The sequence below is a fragment of the Notamacropus eugenii genome, chromosome 6 (assembly GCF_028372415.1).
Source record: "Notamacropus eugenii isolate mMacEug1 chromosome 6, mMacEug1.pri_v2, whole genome shotgun sequence".
Lineage (NCBI taxonomy): Eukaryota > Metazoa > Chordata > Mammalia > Diprotodontia > Macropodidae > Notamacropus > Notamacropus eugenii.
The window spans coordinates 120,792,865-120,813,543 of NC_092877.1; the positions used below are offsets into that span (position 1 = coordinate 120,792,865).

The 20,679-nt window shown below is 36.8% G+C and overlaps 1 protein-coding gene across 1 annotated transcript in view; it reads right to left on the bottom strand.

Moving 5' to 3' along the window:
• TMPRSS11D (transmembrane serine protease 11D) overlaps positions 1 to 20,084 on the bottom strand; it is a 58,416-nt gene extending 38,332 nt beyond the window's left edge. The window contains exons 1-2 of the mRNA XM_072620908.1: positions 19,844 to 20,084; positions 1,317 to 1,438 (exon numbers count right to left, since the gene is read on the bottom strand). Of these exons, the coding sequence (XP_072477009.1) occupies positions 1,317 to 1,438; positions 19,844 to 19,851 (130 nt within the window). The 5' untranslated portion in view covers positions 19,852 to 20,084. The remainder of the gene's footprint in view (positions 1 to 1,316; positions 1,439 to 19,843) is intronic.
• Positions 20,085 to 20,679: the final 595 nt, after the last annotated feature.

Here is a 20,679-nt window from a genome sequence, read left to right on the forward strand (position 1 = left end):
TTTTGAGAAAATTGACTGCATTATTTTATGTCTTTTTTCAATACTTTCACCATCTTGTGCTCGTGGATGGTCCCTCCACTGACAAATCCCAAATCTTCAATGATTTGGCAGGTAGTCTACAAGAATTACTCTGGCTAAATAGTTAATCACCATGTGGCCAACCTGGTCATAAGCCTCTCCAGATTTAGCTAAACTGGTATTCTTGGTGGATAGACAGATTTAAATGTGTTACTGGGCCTATTGGATGACTTTCAAACTTGATAGAACCTGCCAGTGCTAGAGCTTGTGCACAACTTGTATTGCTTTCAGGAAGTCAAGGTCCCTTCTTTGCAATAGTGAGGCATCAGAGGAGGATTTGAGTGGAGGTGTCACTTCTAATATCACTAAATGATCAAATTATACTTAGTTGCATTTGAATTAGTTGTAAATAACATTATGTAGCTAGATGACACGAAGGATAGTGTCGGACTTGATATTGTAAAAACCTGAGTTTGAATCCTGCTTCAGCGCCTTTCTAAGTCATGGGACTCTAAGCAAGTCATTTAACTTCACTCGGCCTCAGTTTCCTAATGTGTAAAATGGGGATGATGGCACCTACCTCACAAGGTTGTTGTGAGGATCCAATGGGATAAAATACATAAAGAACTTTGCAAAGAGTAAAGTGCTATGTAAATGCTAACTACTATTATTGGTATTATTCCTCATAATTAGACTCATAAGTTTTGGGGCCAGAAAAGACATTATTAGTAATCAGTCCATGGGATCATAATATAAGAAGAGTACAATTTCCTCCAATAACAGATTTTTCCTGATTAATTGGTTAATATCCAATGAATTAGTGTTCAAACTCCAGGATGGCTATTTGAGAATCTAATCCCAACACATAAAAAACCTGAAATATTAAGCAAAATATAATCTTATTAGATCTTATATCAATGACAATAATCATTTATTTTAGTCTAAAGCCTAAATTCACCCTTAGACCAATTAATTCAAGAGTTAAAAGCACTGAACTCAGGTGAAAAGAAAGGGGGAACATTTTAATCTTAGAAGAGCAGCATAATAAAAAAGTTCCTTTCCCTCAGTATGGGAATGCCAACCCACAAGGGTTAGTACATTGCAAAATCTGCAAGAAGCAAGAGAGAGAAAATGGCAGCAGTGGGGAGATGCAGACATGGCCAAATGCTACAAATAAAATTATGTCTTCACATTTTACCATACATTATGTGGTTTATTAGAAAATTGCTAACTTTTTTTTTTTATCTGAAGGGCTACTTTGTTATCTGGACTAAGGAACAACACCAGATAGTACTCACCAAACGCTAAAAAGTGGACAAGGAGACCAATGGTTACTCCCAGGATCACTATTCCAACCACCACAAAAATGCCAACTACAAATGGATTCAGTGATCTGGTGGCTAATGCCACCCGTCCTGGCCTTGAATTAGAAAAAAAGACAAAAGGTTACTTGTACTACTCAGAAAAGCAGACATTTGAACCCCGTACCTTCCTACCCTTTTCCCCTGACAAAATTGTCTTCTGATTTGTGTGGCCTGATCCTGTAGGAGATGAAATGAGCCACTATTTTTATTCTTTCATGGAATCTCAGACGGGAACAGAGAAGTCATTTTTCCCCCTTCATTCATCTAATCCAACCCATACCCTAGCACAAGTCTTCATTGCATCATTCTCAGTAAATCATCATCCATTTCTCACTTGAACACCTAAAGTGAGGAATAATATATTACTTCCCAGAGCAAATCACTCCAATTTTGTAAAACTCTTAATTATTGCGTATTTTAACCAGTCATGGTATCTCCAGTGCCAACCCAGAGCCATTCACATAGCAGACCCTTCATAAGTGTTTGTTGAACTTAATTGAATTGGAAGGTTAGCACATAAATTTGAATTGTTGTCATTTTCCATTCTGTCCACTCCCCAGTACCACCACTACAGGAGATGTGCTTGTATGCACAATGAAAGAGGAAAGAAGGGGCCTTGGAAAGGTAAAAAGGTAGTTTATCAAATCCATTCTGGAGTTGTCCTTGGTAGTAGTGCTTGAAGATTAATGGGAATATTCAGGTTTCCTTTGAATTTTGAAATAGCTACTAAGTCCTTGATCCATAGTTTTCCAGTTGAGGTCATTTCACCTTCATCTGTCCACTTATATCTATCCCCAGTTCTTCAGTTAAACTGAACCACATTAGTCATCTTGTTTAGTGTATACTTTTTAAATGTACACACACTTATATGTTTGTTTTCCTCTTTGGATCTTTTCTGTCTTTGAAGGGTTTGAATCAGAATAAGATTTATTGAAAACTTTTGCATCTCTAGTATCTTTTGGATTATAAATGAATCAGACAACTATAAGTTACCCAATTCTCCCATCAGGAAGATAGTAGTTGGTTTTTAGGAAGAAATAAATCATCCTTTATTGTATTAGACTTCCTTTACTGATTAAAATTAGTCAATTTCAATTTTGCTTGGAAGGTTCATATTTTTAGAGATTATGAGCTTTTTCATTTAATTCATTCCTTAAATCTCATTTTTTTCTGACTGACATTTGCAAAAGAGGACCCATGTTCTCTCTATCTAGGAAAGATGTATTTAAAATAATGATATTTTAATTAATTGCAGCCAAGTTTATACTAACAAATTATAGGTAAATGAAATCTGTAGCAAAACCAAATCATTTTATACATTTACTTCCACTTCCTCACCTACAAAAAATTTGACACTTTGAAAGTAGCTAAATTTATATGTCTAAATTTTATTTCCTCTTCACTATCCTGTTCACTTTCTTACAGAAATTCCCAAAGCACCTGGCCCTATGCAGCTCACTCTCAAAGATCTATATATTAAACCTGACTATCTCTTCTGACCCCCAGGATCATACCTCAACTGTTTATTGGATATTTCTCACCAGATACCCCATAGGCATCTTAACCACAGCCTGTGTAAAAATGGATTCATTACTTTTCTCCCAAACTCATCCCTCTTATGAATTTATCGTTTTTCTTTTAGATAGTATCACTAACCCTTCAGTCACCAAGGACCATACTCAAAACCATCCTTAAAAATTCATCCTTCCTCACTTTTTATATCTAAGTAGATGGGACATCTTACTGATTCTGCTTACACAAAATCTCTTGCATCCTTTACTGTACTCACACATCTGTCACCCAAGTTTTAATCCTCATCACATCTCACCTGAACTATAAAAATTACTTCCTAGTTGGTGTCTCTCCCTTGTTTCTCCTTTCACACATGCATCCTCCATACAGCTGCCAAAGTTATTTTTTTATAGCACAGGTCTGATCAGGTCACTTTCCTGATCAATAAACACCTGTGCTTTCTTGTTCTTCTGGGTCAAATGCAAACTTCTCTGTTTGGCACTTACAGGCATTATACATTAATTTTCTCCACATATTCTTTAGTTTAGCAGACAAATTGGCCTTCTTGCTGTTCCTCTTAAATGATATGTAGTCTCCTTGTCTTTTATAAGCTGCTCCTAATCCATGGAGTGTGGTCTTTCCTCATCTCCATCTCTTAGAATCCCTTATTTCCTTCAAAGCTCAACTTAAATTCTATCTTCTATGTAAAGTCTTTCCTAACTTCCCAAGCTGCTGGTTTTTCTGATATCACAAGTTTGCTTCAATTTTTTCCTGGGCTTATAATTTCATTAATATGGTGAAATATAATAGTAAATAAATAAATATAGTACCCTCCACCAATAAAAATTAGTATTTGTTGTACATTTTATAGTCTAGAGAGTTACCCTCCTCTAAATATCTTTTATTTATGTTGTATTTATATCATGTGTATTTTAATATACTCATAAAAGTATATTGGAATATATTATTTCCTCTGATAGTACATAGACTCGAGGGCAGGGATTCTTTAATTTTGTCTTAGTTATATGAAAAAAATGCTCTAAAACATTATTTATCAGAAGAATGCAAGTTAAAACAACTCTGAGATATCATCTCACAGTTATCAGTTTGCCTAATATGACAGAAAAGGAAAATGACAAATATTGGAGAGGATGTGGGAAAATTGGGACACTAATATGCTGTTGGTGGAGTTGTGACCTGGTATAACTATACAGAGAACCATTTGGAACTATGCCCAAAGGACTATAAAATTGTGCATATCCTTTGACCCAGCAATACCACTACTAGGTTTGAATCCTAAAGGGATAACAATGAGGAGAAAAGATAAAGAATTACGTGTACAAAAAAAGTTTATAGTGGCTCTTTTTTGTGGTGGCAAAGAATTAGAAATTGGGAAGATGCCCATCAGTTGGGGGATGGCTGAACATGTTATGGTATATGAATGTCATAGAATACTATTGTGCTATAAGAAATGATTAGCAGGACAGTTTCAGCAAAACCTGGGAAGACATATGAACTGATGCAAAGTGAAGTCTGCAGAAGCAGAAGAATGTATATAGGAACAGCAATATTGTATGATGATCAGCTGTGAATGACATAGCTATTCTCAGCAATGTAATGAGTCAAGATAATTACAAAAAATGCTATCCACCTCCAGGGAAAGAATTGACATAATCTGAATGCAGATCAAAGCAAACTTTTTCATTAACTTTATTTTTCTGGAGGTTTTTTTGGTCTGTGTTTTTTTTCACAACTTGACTAGTGTGGAAATATATTTTGTATGGTCCATTTCAAATTGTTAGCTCTCTCAGTGAGGGGGAAGGTAACTGAGTAAGGGAGTGAATTTGGAGCTCAAAATTAAAAAAAAATTAATGTCTAAAATTGTTTTTACATATAATTAGGAAAAATAAAATATTAAGAAAAGGATAACATATATTAATGGTGCTTTAAGATTTATTCAGGGATTTCTAAATTATGTGAATGACATAAAATTTAATTTACTTGTTTGTTTTTTGTCCAAACCTGTAATTTCCATGGCATAGGGATCTTGTGCTGAAGAAACTCTCCACCAATACAACTCAGCAACTATCCTGCAATTTGTAGGCTTTGAGAGTTTCCTGGGGTTAAGACGGATACAAGATGGCAGAATAAAAGCAGGAATTTTCCAGAACTCTCCCCCAAACCCCTCCAAAGACCTGTAAAAATGACTAAACAAATTATAGAGCAGCAGAACCCACAAAAAGACAGAGTGAAACAACTTTCCAGCTCAAGACAACTTAGAAGGCTGATAGGAAAGGTCTGTTGTACCAGATTGAGAGAGGACTGAGGTACAGTGCAGGCTGGGCCAGTGCAGATCAAACCCCAGCAAACCCAGAGCGGGCCTCAAAGGACTGAATCATTGGCAGCTCTGGTGGTTTCCAGACTTCTCAACCCACACACACCAAAGCAACTTAGAAGGTCAGTGGGAATGGACTCTCGGGTCTGGGTGACAGAGGAAAGCAGTCCAGTCCTGGCCTCAACACAGCCCCAGCCCCAGCAAACCAGGAATAGGCCTTAGGAGTGACTGAATTAGCAGTGGTAGTGGCAGCAATAGTGGCTGTGGCTGTTTCTAGAGCTCTCTGCCCACAGACAGTAAGGGGATTGAACAACTGGTCAGGAGATTATAGGGATCTCACTGTGACCACCGAGGCAAGACTCTATGTATCCAGTATGGGATATGAAAACAAAATTAAGGAAGTAATTCCATTGTTTTTGAGGCATCCAGGTAGTATAGAGGATAAGGGTCTGGGAGTGGAATCAGGAAAACCTGAGTTGAAATCCTGCCTCGGATAATGATTAGCCATTTAAACTCTTTCAGCCTGTATTTCTTTATCTGTAAAAGGAGGAGGAGAGATTCAATGGGCTGTAAAGTCTCTTCTACCTCTAAATCTATGATCCTATGATCTATAAACTTTTTACCACCTCTAGTCTTATTATTTCATAATCACACCATACCTTGTATGTATGTATGTATAGGGCAAATAAATAAGTACATATTTGTGTATATGTAAATATACATTTATGTATATAGATGCATATCCATATCCATATATATACACAAATACAACCATCAAGATTTTCACCAAACACCAAGAGCAAGCATACACATAATGACTTAATCCCTTCTCTGGCTAATCACCCCACCCAACTACCCAGGAATTTCCTGTCTGACACTACCTACTGCACTGTCACCAACTCCCTTTGCAAGATCCTGGCTTATAAGGCTCAAAATTTGAGCAGGTTTATTTCTGGATTTAAAAAAAAAAACCCAAACCCAAACCCCAAAAAAACCAAAAGAACACCGCCCCTGACCCCCCCCCCCCCAAAATACAGAGCTCAACAAAAGAGCTCATGGAAAATAATGATACCCCACCATAAACAACCTTCTTCTAAGGCCTCTAGGAACTTAGTAATTTATAGTTGCAGACTAAGGAAAACTCCTAATATGTGGCCAGTCTCTCTTCATTCTCAGTTCCTCTACCATCTTGCAAAGTACTGCTTTGCTCATAGTTTTCCAGTAGATGACATCAGTCCTTCAGTTTTTAAAAAGTAGTATCCTCCGTCACTTCTTTTGTGCTTCTGCCCAACTCCTAGAAGATGGCATTTGTTCTTCACCTTTCCAATAGGTTGTCTCACAGTAGCAGGGAAGAGAAATAGAAGGTGAATCCTAAGTAAGCACTTCCCCAACACAACATTCTTATTAGGCCAGCTACACAAAAATAAAATTAATACAATTTTATTGAGTACCACTTCTGTATAAGGCAGCATAATAAGCATTATTTAATTTATAAATGCTGAATTTGTGTAATGATATATTTATGAAGCATGAAGTTTCCCCAACTGATAATGTATGGTTCCAAGGGGAGTCATTCTCCTAGAGAGTATGGTACTTAATAAGTTGGAAAAAAATACTAAAATGTTTGAATATATCTCACAACTGTAAAAGGATGAAAGAGTTAAAGTGCAAGTACATAGGCAATTCATTTTGACTGAGATCAATGGATGTCTACCATGCTGTAAAGATTAGGTATTTTCTTGCAAAAGATCAAGTCCATTCAACTGATGGTCAGTTTGCAGGCCTATTTTCTCTTAATAGTTAGAAAGTACTGCATACTCATCCATTTATTTTGTCTTGATTTATGCTATAATCAACAAAGCCTGGTAATTCATGTGTAAATTACATTGTTGTCAAGAGAATGTTGATGTTTTAGATCAGTCACATATGCTTGTGTAATTGTGAGATTAAGATAATTTAGCAACCCTGCCCTCTGTTTATTGAGTCATGAGCTTCATGGAGCTTTGAGTTAAAAAGAAATTGGAAGCAAAGTTGTTTCTAAAGAGATTCCCGTAGGAGGATCATCCCAGGTACAAAATATGCTGACTCAAAAATTTTTGTCTCCAACTTAATCCAAGTTTTCATTTCTCTTAATCTTAGCACTGAATGTCTTAATTGTAACTGCTGAAGTATAGCTTTGAAAAATACAACTCACTGCCAATTATTCAAAGGGTGATTACCTCCTTTGTACAGGATGTAGATTTTTGCTCTACTGTAGAACAAAGAGTACTAGACTTAAAGTCAGGAGATATGGATTTGAATTCAGGCTTTCTTACTAGTGTGATTCTTTCAGCTTCAATTTCCTTATCTGTTAAAAAAAAAATAATAAAAAAATGAAGAGAAAGAGAGAGAGAGAATAACCCTTGCATTCATGAGACAGTGTGATATAGGAAATGAAAAGCAAACCTCAGAATCAGGTAAACCTGGCAGACCTTTCACACATACTAGTTTTGTGACCATGAGCAAATCATTTAACCCCAGGTAACTCTCCTTTGACCTGCAGAATATCACATTCCAAGCCCTAGGATCCCTTAATGTAGAAGCTGCTAAATCTTGTGTTATCCTGATTGCAGTTCTACAGTACTTGAATTGTTTCTTTCTGGATACTTGCAATGTTTTCTCCTTGACCTGGGAACTCTGGAATTTGGCTATAATATTCCTGGCAGTTTTCATTTTGGGACCTCTTTCAGGATGTGGTTGGTGGATTCTTTTATTTTCTATTTTACCCTCTGGCTCTAGAGTATCTTGACAGTTTTCCCTAACAATTTCTTGAAAGATGATGACTAGACTCTTTTTTTTTTTTTTTATCATGGCCTTCAGGTAGTCCAATAAATTTTAAATTATGTCTCCTTTTCCAGGTCAGTTGTTTTTCCAATGAGATATTTCACATTGTCTCCTATTTTTTCATTCTTTTGGTTTTATATAACAATTTCTTGATTTCTCATAAAGTCATTAGCTTACATTTGCTCCATTATAATTTTGAAGGAATTATTTTCTTCCGTGACCTTTTGGAGCTCCTTTTCCATTTGGCCAATTCTGCTTTTTAAGGCATTCTTCTCCTCATTGACTTTTTGGACCACTTTTGCATTTTGGGTTAGTTGATTTTTTAAGGTATTATTTTCTTCATCTTTTTTTTGGGAGGGGGGGTGTCTCCTTTGCCAACCTGTTGACTCATTTTTCATGATTTGCTTACATCAGGTATTTCTCTTCCTCTCCTTATTTTTCCTCTGTTTCTCTTACTGATTTTCAAAATTGTTTTTGAGCTCTTCCATGACCTGAGACCAATTCATATTTTTCTTGGAGGCTTTGGATGTAGGAGTCTTTGTTGTCTTCTGAGGGTATGTTTTGATCTTTGCCAGAAAAGTCAGATTCTACAGTCTGAGTTTTTTTTCCTATTGTTTGCTCATTTTCTCAGCCTACTACTTAATTCTTTAGCTCTGTTGAGGTAGGGCTCTGCTTCTAGTGTGGAGGGCATACTATTCCAAGCTTCAGGGGTTTTATGCAGCTGTTTTCAGAAATACTTCTAGGGACCTATAAGTTTTCAGTTTTTCCAAGGTGGTATGAATTTAGGAGACATGTTTACTCCTCTCCTGTCCTATGCTCTGGTGTGTGAGTGATCACAAGCACTCTTTTCTGCCCTGGAACTGTGAGGAGAGTTCCCTCTGCACTGCTGCCATAAGCTCTGCTGTATTGTAATTACCATGGCATAGGGATCTTGTCCCAGGACTGTTACCACGGACTGTGACCCATATCCAGTATGGGCAAAGCATATATAGACACATATATAAGTCCATATATGTGACTCTACAAAAAGCTTTGAAAGATATTAAGTGATGTTTAAAACCAACATGTACTTTAAAAAACATGTTTATCTTAATAATTACTACATCCTGGGTTTAATTCATTTGGTGGCCAGTATTAGCTTTGATTTACTCTAAGGTGAGATTGTACCCTGCGCTTCAGACACTTTATGGGTTGTGTCATTTCATCGCGAGGTGGACCAGCCAAAGAGTAGGAATTTATTAATATGACTCCATCACTACTAGGAGAAAAACAGCTTAGTATTATTTAGAGAGGCAGTAGAGTGCATTGGAAATGGAGTAGGGAGACGCAGGCTGAAATCTCAATTGTGATACTAGCCCTGGACCTACAGATAAGTGACTTAGCCAGTCTGAACCTAAGGGGTGGGGAAGGTAGCAAGAACCCATGGAGACATACAACTCAAGGAAGTAGTGACACTTGTATATTTACCTGGTAGCTGTTTTTGAGGAAAGTACTTTGTAAACCCCAAAGAATAAGAGAAAGGGGAACCTTGATGATCTTAATAGATCATGCTGGTGATGATGATGGCAGGCTAGTAGCATGTCCATATTACTTGTTATTATGATACATGGAAAAAATGTTTGGTCCCTAGGTGCTGACATGGCCTCAAAGGTTTTCACTTTTGCAGTGTCTGGTTTCAATTGAACTTCTTTCTCCATATCCATTAATATGCAAGCTTCAGGATGCTTCCCGGTAATTACTATCCAATTTCAAAATAATAACTTTCATTCCCTGAGTTAGGAAATTTCTTTGTTCCCTTAGGCCTCATGAAACAGCCTCTGTTAGCAGAAATCTAAGCAAAGGTCTTCAGATTGTGTCTGATAGAAAATGTATTAAAACTTTATTTAAAGGGAAAATAAAATGTTCTATCGTTATTCTTATTTCTCTCAATCCATACCCAAAAGGAATCCCCTCTAAAACATCTGACAAGTGGCCATTTAGACTGCCTGACTACCTTCAGTGAAACTCCAAAGGCAGCCCCTTCCACTTTGGGGCAATTCTAATGGTTAGGAGGGGCACGTAGGTGACAGAGAATGGATAGAGCATTGGCAGTGGAGTCAGGAAGCCCTGAGTTCAAATGTATGACCCATGGCAAGTCATTTAACTCTGTTTGCCTCAGTTTCTTCATCTGTAAAATGAGCTGGAGAAGGAAATGGCAAATCACTCTAGTATCTTTGCCAAGAAAACCTCAAATGGGGCCAGGAAGAGCTGGGCACCACTTTTCCACTAGCATCAATCCAAAATTTGTCTCTGTAGTTTATTTCTTTGCTCTTGATTTTGCCCACTGGGGCAAAACCAGTGTAATTCCTCATCCCCATAATAGTCTTTCAAGATAGCTATTATCTTCATCCTCCCTCCCCAAACTACTCTCCTCCACGGTAAAGAGTCTTAGTTTCTTTAAACAGTCCTCATATACAATAGATTCAAAGCCCCTCATCATCCTACATACCCTTCAGCTTACTAATATTCTTAACCTCTGGTGCCTGGAACCAATTGCTATAGTCCAAGAGTGTTCTGGACAGGGTAGAGTGAAATGCAGCCCAAGGTCACATGATCTTTTTTGATTTCCACATGACATTGGTGACCCAATTTGAACTTGCAATCCACTCAAAACCTCCCCTCTACGTTTTGTTATCAGAATAACAGCCATGTTAAGAATTTGTAGGTTTCCAGTGTGGTATGATTAACTTTACATTGATTGTGATTTATAATTTCATGTCCATTCATTCTCTATTACTTATTAGTACCCATTTAAAATATTATATTCTGCACTTGTCTTGAAAGAAACAAAACTGTATTGATCTATTATTCAGAATTCAGAGTTTTTTAACTGTCAGATTGTCATTTCTTCTACTTCTCTCCTGAATAATCCTAACTTAATGAGGTTGAACTATCCCTGTGGTTTTTCTTTTATTGGTGTACTTTTGCAGTCAAAGGCACTCCACACCAGCTTCAAATTTTGTTTTTTGCATTTATTCAACAGATATTTATTGAATACTTTCTATTTTCATGGCATCTTACTATTTGTCTATGCAATTTATAAAAAATAATGTCACTGTCTCTTCCCTAAGGAAGAAAGCAGAAGAGATCTGTATGGAAGTCCACAAAGCAAGCACTAAGTGATGTGTAAACCGAACAAGCACAGTGAGGACTTCTGATGAGTGAAGGATGCTTTCTGGCTGGGGTGAGTGAGGAAATGGCATTTGTACAATCCTTGGCTAGACAGAGGGGATGGACATTTCAGGTGGAGGAAACAACACAAGCTAAAATGACACTGCTCAGAAGCAAAAAAAAAAAAAAAAAAAGGCAAAGCATGTTCATGGAGTAATGATATTTCAAGTTAGTTCCAGCATAGGGTTCATCATTTTGGGACCTGCTTGTGTGACTTGTTGAATCAATCATTGTATGATTACACAGAATCTTGTAGTCATAAAATAAAGCTGGATGGAACAACAGGGACGAACTCTTCTAGTCCACACCTAATCAAACTTCTCTAGCATACCCAAATGGGCACCCTAGCTTTTGCCTGAAGACCTTGAGTGAAGGGGAACACCCTAAGTCCTGGGCTAGTCCATTCTACTTTTGGACTTCTCTTGTTACCAAATTACCTCTACCATCGAGCCCAAATTTGCCATTTTACTGTGACTCTGGTGTTCCTATTTTCTAGGGCCAAAAAAAGCAAGTCTAATGACTTATCTCCATAAAAGGCTTCAAAGGCTTAAAACTGACATTCTATCCTCCCTGCCTTACTCCCTTCTGCCATTTTCACATGGAGAGGCTGTGCTCTTGTTCTCTTGCAGAGATGGATACATTAGCTTGTTGCTACTATTTTGTTCTACGTCTATTTCAGGCCAGTCCTACCCTGAAGGATCATCCCTCATAGTAAAGTCATGAGAGGTGGTACAGAGTCAGCTCTGATGAGTATACTCAGGGTTGTGATGCATGGGCTTCCCATGCATTTAGGCCTTCTCTGGATGTTTTTGGTATTCATGTGAGAAAAAAAGATTTGCCATCTTCCTATGGAATCAAAGAATTTTAGGACTTGAGGGAATTTGGGAAATAATTTAACTTAGCTTTCTCATTTTATACAGTCACAGAATTTTATAGGTCAGTGAGCATGCATCCTCTGCACTACATCCCTGGAAATTGAGCATCTAGCTTCCAGTGATCAGGAATTCATTATCTCTTTTTTGTCGACACAGATTTTACTTTACCTTTTAATGTATAACTTGCTTTTAGGAGAGTACTTGGATCTTTTCCAGCATGGTAGAATCTACCAGAACTTAGCCTCCTCTGGCATAACCTTCAAGTACCATCATCTCCTCTGTAAAGCTTTACAAAATAGGAGTTTGTGAAGCGGCTAATTAACCCTAAATTGTATATAAGGATCTCCTGCCTGACTTAGGTAAGGCCTTCATATTTTCTTTAGGGTAGACTATATTCCTAATGTTTGGGGATCAGAAGTTTCAGTTCATTGGAGAATATCCCAAAGTACAAACCCCATTAGGTTTATCAGTCAGTCAATAAGCATTCATTGTGGGCCAAGCACGGCATTAAGCATTGGGGATACTAAAAGAGGCAAAAGGCAGGTTGTACCTTCAAAAAGATCCCAATCTAATGGGGGACAACAACAAGCAAATACATATATGCAAACAACCAATGTGCAGGATAAATAGGAAATAATTAAGAGAGGGAATGGCACTAAATTAAGAGACATTGAGGAAGGCTTCTGGTAGAAGATTAGATTTTAGTTGGAAATTTTGGAGGAAAGAGGGAAATCTCTTGGGGTGTGTGTGTGTGTGTGTGTGTGTGTGTGTGTGTGTGTGTTCTTCATTCTCTAAGACGACCTTGACATCAACATGACTTGCACTTGACTTTGATTTGAGTGAGGGAGGCCTGTGCAAGGTCACCAACCTCACTTTCTTCTCCTGAGCCATCTGGGTGCAGTGGCCTGATATTTATCAGGATGACTGGACATGGGAGATTCTGAAAAAAGTCATGGGGGAAGCTGGAATCTAGATTATAACAAGAAGAAAATATTTGTTGCTATGCCCAGTTTTTGGCAAAAGTAGTATCGAGGCAGAAGTGGCAGAAGTGCTGGGGTGATGAGGTTGGAGGATTGGTTTTCTTTTGTTCCAAAAAGTGAGAATTACCAGCACCCAAGAATTCATGAAGAAACAGTAGCAGTTTCCACAACACTCAGTCTGTGAAACCCCTACACTAAAGATGAAAAGGTGAGTACTGCCTATAGCCCTTTCTATGCTCCTAACTCCATACCACTGAGCCTCTTGCCCTCCTACTTTCTTGGGAAACACAAGGACTTTTAGGAGGTAGTAAATCTTCCTGAAAAAATAACTCTCTCTCTCCCCTTATGCAAAGATAAAACAGGAATGGAAAGGAATTGAGCTGGGAAGCTGGAACTTGGGAGGAGCTATCTGAGGAAAATGTCGTGATGTTTCCTATTTATTTTAATTTTTCTATTTTAAATAAGTTGTCTTTTTTTTTTTTTGCTAATTTATCTATATCCTGTGATTAGTAACAGCTGGTTAATAGGAAAGAGCTCCCAAGAGAGGAGGTGATAGAGTATCTGAGAATTAATTGGGGTACATATGAATACCAATCCAATTACAAACACCCAGGGATAAAAGACTGGACCTGTAAAATACAGAACTGAAGAAGTATTTGGGACAGCTGGGCACAGCAAAGAACTTCCAGAACTGGGAACTTAACCCTTTACTTTTTTCTCTTGCCCCCTACTCTACACTAGGTTTACACTTAATGATCTAGGCTGTTCAACTGATTACTGGATTTGAATAATATGGATGTCACCATCCTATTCCTTCCTGGGAAATGGAGTACCACCAAACTTGGCTATAGATCTTTCATGCCTTGCCATATGCTCTTCTCCTACGACTTCCATGCATCCAGAACTGCCATCTGATTTACTGATATAACCTAAGGACTCCTGGACCTTGCCACCCAACCTACCGCTGCCTTCTTAAGATTTTCAGACCTTTCCATTCACTCAGCAACTGAATTTTCCTATGTATGTTGTCTTTCCTAATTAGAATATAGGTTCCTTGAGATCAGGGACTATTTTCATTTTTCTATTTGTATTCTCAACCCCCACCACAGTATTTGACACCTAACAAGTACTAAATAAATGTTTTTCTTAATTCATTTACCCTAGAGCAGAAAACAACCTTAATAAGTCATTTTATCCAACCCTATCATGATAACTGGGGTTCCAAAGCCATACAGCTAGTTAACACAGAATGGGCCTAGAATGCAGATATTGGGATACCCAGAACATGTTCTTTCCAGTATACCAGGGTGTCCCCCCTCTACTTAGGTCATAGTCAGGACTTGCCAACATGTTTGAAAATGAAGTTGCTTTCAAAATTAGTTGAATGTTTTTGTCTCTGTCTCTCTGTCTGTCTCTTTCTCTGTCTCTCTGTCTGTCTGTCTGTCTCTCTCTCCCTCTTTCTTTCTCTCTCTCTCCCGCACACCTGAGGGGGTGGAACTTCATCCTTACAAGAATCTCAATTGTAAAGACCAAGTCTGGCAACAAAGAAAGGCCTTTAATCATATAGTGTAAACTTATTATTAACTAATCAAATTGAAGCTTGAGATCATAATTCCCATTACTCATCAATATTGTTATTTCTGAGACTCAAGGCAAGCATCTATACCATTTGTCCCATTGCACAACTTGTAATGCTTTATGCTTATGTTTGTTTATAGTCACTTTAGGCAGTCAACCATCACAGGCAGAGCTGAGATAATGCATAAGTTTTTTTTCTTATTTTTTTAACTTTGCTGAAATTCAGATTTAAACATGAGGTTACAAATGAAATTCACTTTTCAGTTATTCTGAAATATATGGGTGCTTAAATTAAATTGTAGGACCAACGTAATTTTTTCTTACATTTTCATTTGTGGGATAAAAAGCATCCTGAAAATCTAGAAGAGTGACCTTGGAAATCTGACTTTAAGGAGATTGGAAGATGAGGCATTTTTTTTTTTTGAATCTAAGTTTCCCTTCACTTTTGCTCCATATCCAAAAAATTGATTTCATTATAAATCTTGAAAAAAAAACAGTAGCTGTGTTTTAGGGCGCCTACGTCAACAGTGAATAGTACACTGGATTTGGAATTAGGAAGACGTTTGAATGCTGCCTCAGTCGCTTAGTAACTCTGTGACTCTAAGTAAATCTCTTTATCTCTTTATGCATCAGTTTTCTCATCTGTTAAATGGAGACAGTAATGGTCTCTACTTCATAGGGTGTCATGAGGATCAAATGAGTTAACATGCAAGTGTTTTGCAAATCTTAAAGCACTCTAAATGCTTGGTATTGTTATTAAAGATAAATCATGATAATGATAATAATAAGAATCCCTTAAACTTATGTGGCATTTCACAGTTTTCAAGGTGCTACCCCATGTAGTATCCAGTCTGAAGCTCACAACAACTCTGTGTGTCAAGAAGGGAAAGTATTATAACCTCCATTTGGTCAACAAGAAAACTGAGTCTTAGAGTGGACTGATTACTTGTCCAAGGACTCCCAGAGATAGAATCTGGATTAGAATCTAGGTCTTCTCATTTATAGTCTGGTACCATTGCCATTACACCATACTGGTGGATTAAAGGTAAAAACATCTTTATAATACACTTTTTAAAGCTCAGAAGATACAGCTTTTTAATAGAACAGGTGAGAGATTTAATACTTCCAGTTTTTCTAATTCAAAAACCAAATCAATTTTCAGATGTTATTATATAGTGGTATTTCATCCTTTCCAACTCCCTTCTATTCTGCTTTCACATTAACCAAATAGTCACACTTTCATTCTTTTCTCATTTTAGTTTAAAACCTTTTTTTCAACTAACACATTTTTCCTCTCTCTCCTATGCCTACATGAAAAAAAAAGAAAAACACCTATAATAAAAATGTATAGTTAAGCAAAACATTTCCCCCATTGTCCATATCAAGAAATGTAAATCTAGTTCAATATTTTGAATTCATCACTTCTCTATCTAGTTGGGTTCCTTGGTTTTTTCTTCTGGTAGTTAGGCTAGATTATCTCTTAGTTATTTTTTGGTTGGAAAATTCTATGAATTTATTCTGGCTTTTGCTTATTTTTTTTTTGGGTAGAGTGAAGGAGCAGAATGAACAGAAGTAAGGTCAGGAGCTGGGAGAGAGTTACCTCCAAGGTATTGAGAGAATGAACTGGCCATGACATTTCAAAAAGGACTGTGGCAGTGGGTCCTAGTCTATGCACTGAATGAAGAGTTCTGTGAATCCATATGTACACTAGACAATGTGATTTTATTATTTTATTGAATAACTCTATGATGTTATTGATGCTGAAGGCTTCCTAGCACCCCAGAGTCAGGAAGACCTGACTTCAAATCTGACCTCAAACACTTATTGCTGTGTGACTCTGGGAAAGTCATTTGATCTTTGCTTACCTCAGTTTCCTCAATTGTCAAATGAGCATACGAATAGTATTTACCTTCTAGGGGGTTTGTGAGGATAAATGAGATAATATTTTAAAAGTGGTTGGCCTATAGCAAGCAATATATCAACGTTTATTCCTTTCCCTTTCTCTTCTACCCTTTTTTCCCATCTTCTATTTATAGAGTGAGAAAATCTCTACTAATGAAGATTTGTACCTGTTCTGCAATTTATATAGTCCATAGAGCTAGAACATGGAGACATCAAGTGACTTGTCAAAGGCAGGGCCTGAATCCAGGTTATAGTGACTCCATGACTGGCCATCCAACCACTGTGCCATGCTGCCTCTTGATTTTTATTTGGTTCCCACAAAAAACATGGCATTGTTCAGTGTCATTGGTAATAGAGCCATCTCTCTAGATTGAATAATGTATCTCATAAGTATGCAAAATGTTCTTTTTAAAGTACATGTAGATTCTACTGTGATTAATAAGATGCAAGAGTGTAGGGATGGGAACTGTGGTTTCATTTAAATAGAGAGCATGGATAGTGAGAAAACTCCCTCATCCAACGTAGGTTGGCACCTTCCTTGAATTTCAAAGAGTTGTCTAGAGCACTGAGAAATTAAATAACTTGTTCAGGATCATACAGCCAGCATGCATCAGAAGTGGGACTTGATCCCAGGCTTTCTTATGGGGCCAGTTGTTTTATATTCATTGGCTCAAGTAGCCTTTCAATAATACCAAAAAAAAAACCAAACACAACTTCATTTAAAATCATGAATGAATTCACATGAGCTTTTTGTCATCATACATTTTTTTCTGTGTTAATAGCGGAAAGCTAATATGTTGCAGGAGATTTAAGGGTGACCTCAGGCAATTTCAGGTAGCAATAAATGAGCAGCTAAAAGAAGAAAACCCCTCTACCCCACTCCACGTGAAATCTCACACTGAGATTGTAAAGTCTGCACAGTGTTTCATGATGAGTGCTTAGTTTTTTCAGCTAGGTAACAAGTTGCACCTCCCACTCCAAAAGCAATCATGTATCAAGCTGTGGGTTCAAGTCTATCCAACTAGCTACGTGACTATGGACCAGTTACTTAGTTTTTCAACATCCCAGAGAACTTTCTGAAACTTGAAATTACCAATGAATTGCCTATTTGTATAGACGGAAGATTTTTGTCCTTTTGTAATTTTTTATTCCAGATATTAGCCCTCCTCTCCTAAATAGTACAAGTACTAGCATGTGGTAGTAATGGGCCTCTTACCTAAAAAAAAGGTAGTTTTGGTTAATGAGACTGTCACATGGCTATTTTGGGCAGTTGATCTTTCTCTTCCAAATACCCCTTCCCAATCCACTTCCAGTTACAAAGAACTCAACGAAAGTAGAGATATATTTTTGTTGAGGAGAGTAAAAGACAGGTAGAAAAAGTTGTGTGGGAATATGAATCCCAAGGTTTTTTAGTGAGCACCACTAGTACATGAGATCTCATGGTTCTAGAGTCTTTGTATTGATCCAAAGATATATCCATTCCTATCTGCTTAATTTTTATGGGCAAATGAAACACCTGTCTGTTGATTTCAGTGTACAGCTTTTAAAAGTGACAAATTCAGAAACTCAGGCTTTGAATGAAGAAGTAGAAACTTAGAGTGGATTTTTTAAAGTTGTGACACCTATTTACATACACTTTGGTTTCCTCTTGTTTGTGACATTGGATAACAGGGTGTCATATTGTTTGGAGCTCATTCATAGTTGACTTTATTCACAAATGCCATGCATGAATATAGAGAGGAAGAACATGGAAAGACAATTTACTATGCTCAGCCTTGTCAAGACTTGTCTATGTCTGACATAAAATACCCTTTGCTTAATTACTTTGAAACTTTCCTCAAACTAAATTCGGAACCACAGCAAAACAGGAGAGTATTCTGTTCCCTCTCCCTAACCAAGCTGCTCAAATAAGAGTAGAAAGCCCACAGATGTCCCTGGGCATTGTGTAAATAGCAGTAACTGGGGCCTTTTAGAATTTAATATATATTTAAATTAAATATAGATTTAATTAGATTAGATTTAATTAAATATAGATTTAAATAGAATTTAGATCAACAAGATTTAAATACAAGAAATAGAAAAGGTGAAGGGTTGGGGAAATGTTTAGGTATAATCTGGGGTGATAAGATAAACACCATCTCTGGAAACTATCAATGACTTGGTCCCTTCTCTGAATATAATCAATACTTGCATATACATTTTTTCATTTGCTGCTAATGAAGCATTCAGTCACTGAAATTAATCCAAATAAAGGTAGCAATGTAAAATGATTCTGCTCAGCAAGATTCTTTTGCAGAGAAACTGATTCAATACACTTACAAATGTACCAACAGAGCAGTTGCTAAACGTAACATCCTATTGGAAATTGACTTGGTCCAAAATAAAAACAAATAATGACATGTATACCTGATTTTACATACCCAAACATTCTCTATGGAATATCAAATTGATGTTTTATATGTTTCAATACTTTTCATACAATTCTTTATGCATTTTGATGAGGTTTCATGAAAAGGTAACAAATTCCTGTTCTGAATTCAAGCTGTTTTTTTAAAGCAAAAATTGTTTTGTACATTTGGACAATATTTCCTTATGAATTCAATTCAATTTAAAAAAATATTAAGCATCTTCTGCGTACAAGAAAATGTGCTACATGTAGACTATAGAAGGAGCTACCTATATTCTATCTCTTTCTTCATGGATTTTTCCAATAACAAGAGAAATGATTTCATTATAAATGTCCCCCTTTGAGTTAAAGAGAAGTCTTTCTTGTATAGATATCAGGAGTAAAGTTCAACAATGGTTATCTTGTAAAAATCTAATGATGATAGAATGCTAGCTGCTGAACTCCATATCTGATTTTAAACACATAACATTTTCTTTTTTGAACTCATTGATTTGGATACGCAAGAATTTGGATTTTTGGAGAAACTAGGTATACATGTGAAACAGGCATTTGAAAAATACCTCTTTATTTAGAATTTTCTCTCCAAAATGACAAAATATGTGGTCAGATTCATTGACTGAATATTGACAAAATTTAAGAGAAAATTCTCTAGCAGTTACTCAGCTCTACAAAATATCAAATAACCAATGTGGATGATTTTAGCATAACATTAACAAAATTGTATATATATATATTTGCATTTGGCAGACAAGTCAAAAATTCTTAAGCATATCCTTACTTTATACATAGCATATTTGAAAGCAAAGCACCCCAAGTTTGAAAGATAGAACTCAACTTACCTATACATTCTTTTTTTTCTGAATGAAAAGAAGATTCTTTCTTCAGTCTACCCACTGCTCTGAGATTTCTCTTCAAATGAATGTCATCTCTTGTATTAATTGTGATCTGTGTGCTGGCTGGGGATAAAGGAGGAAATCTTAGTCAATTAAAACATAACTTGTTTAACAAGTCTAAAGGTATCAACTTTAACCAATGGCAAGGCTTAGTGAATGGATTCAGTAGACATGAGGGCTTTCGTAAACAAGTAAGAATTTCCTTGTTCTGGACAGTTATGAATAAATGAAACAATTGGTGTCGACACAAAGGAAAGACTCCAGTTCCTCTGTAGGTTACAAGAACAACTGCTTCTGATTTAGGAGCTGTTGATTATTGTCATGGCACTCGATTCAATGCCAAAACAAATTTTAACAAAACAAAAAATATCAGACAATGCTAATCATGCATGCGTGGATAATAATGTTGCTTAATTCTTTCCCTTCAGTTATAGGAATTAAAAATTATGCATTTTTCCACAAAGTAAATGTTTATTGAACACCTTTGCCTCTTATTCTGGACACTGGAAGTTGAGACTACAGCAATTTAAGACATGGTTCCTGCCTTACAGGATTTTATCATCTTTATGAGGAATTATTGGCTTCTGCTTTTCCTCCATTGGAACTCCTGCAACTCAGCTTTCTGGCTTCTCCCATCATATTCTCATTGCCACCACCCTTGAGTTTTACTCATCTACTTCTCTGTGGACCGATGAAAAAAAAATCTTCAGGAATCACAGAACTCTTCTTTAGGCTCTTAAAAGAATTAGAAAAAACTAACAAGTATTAGGAAGGTAGCGTAC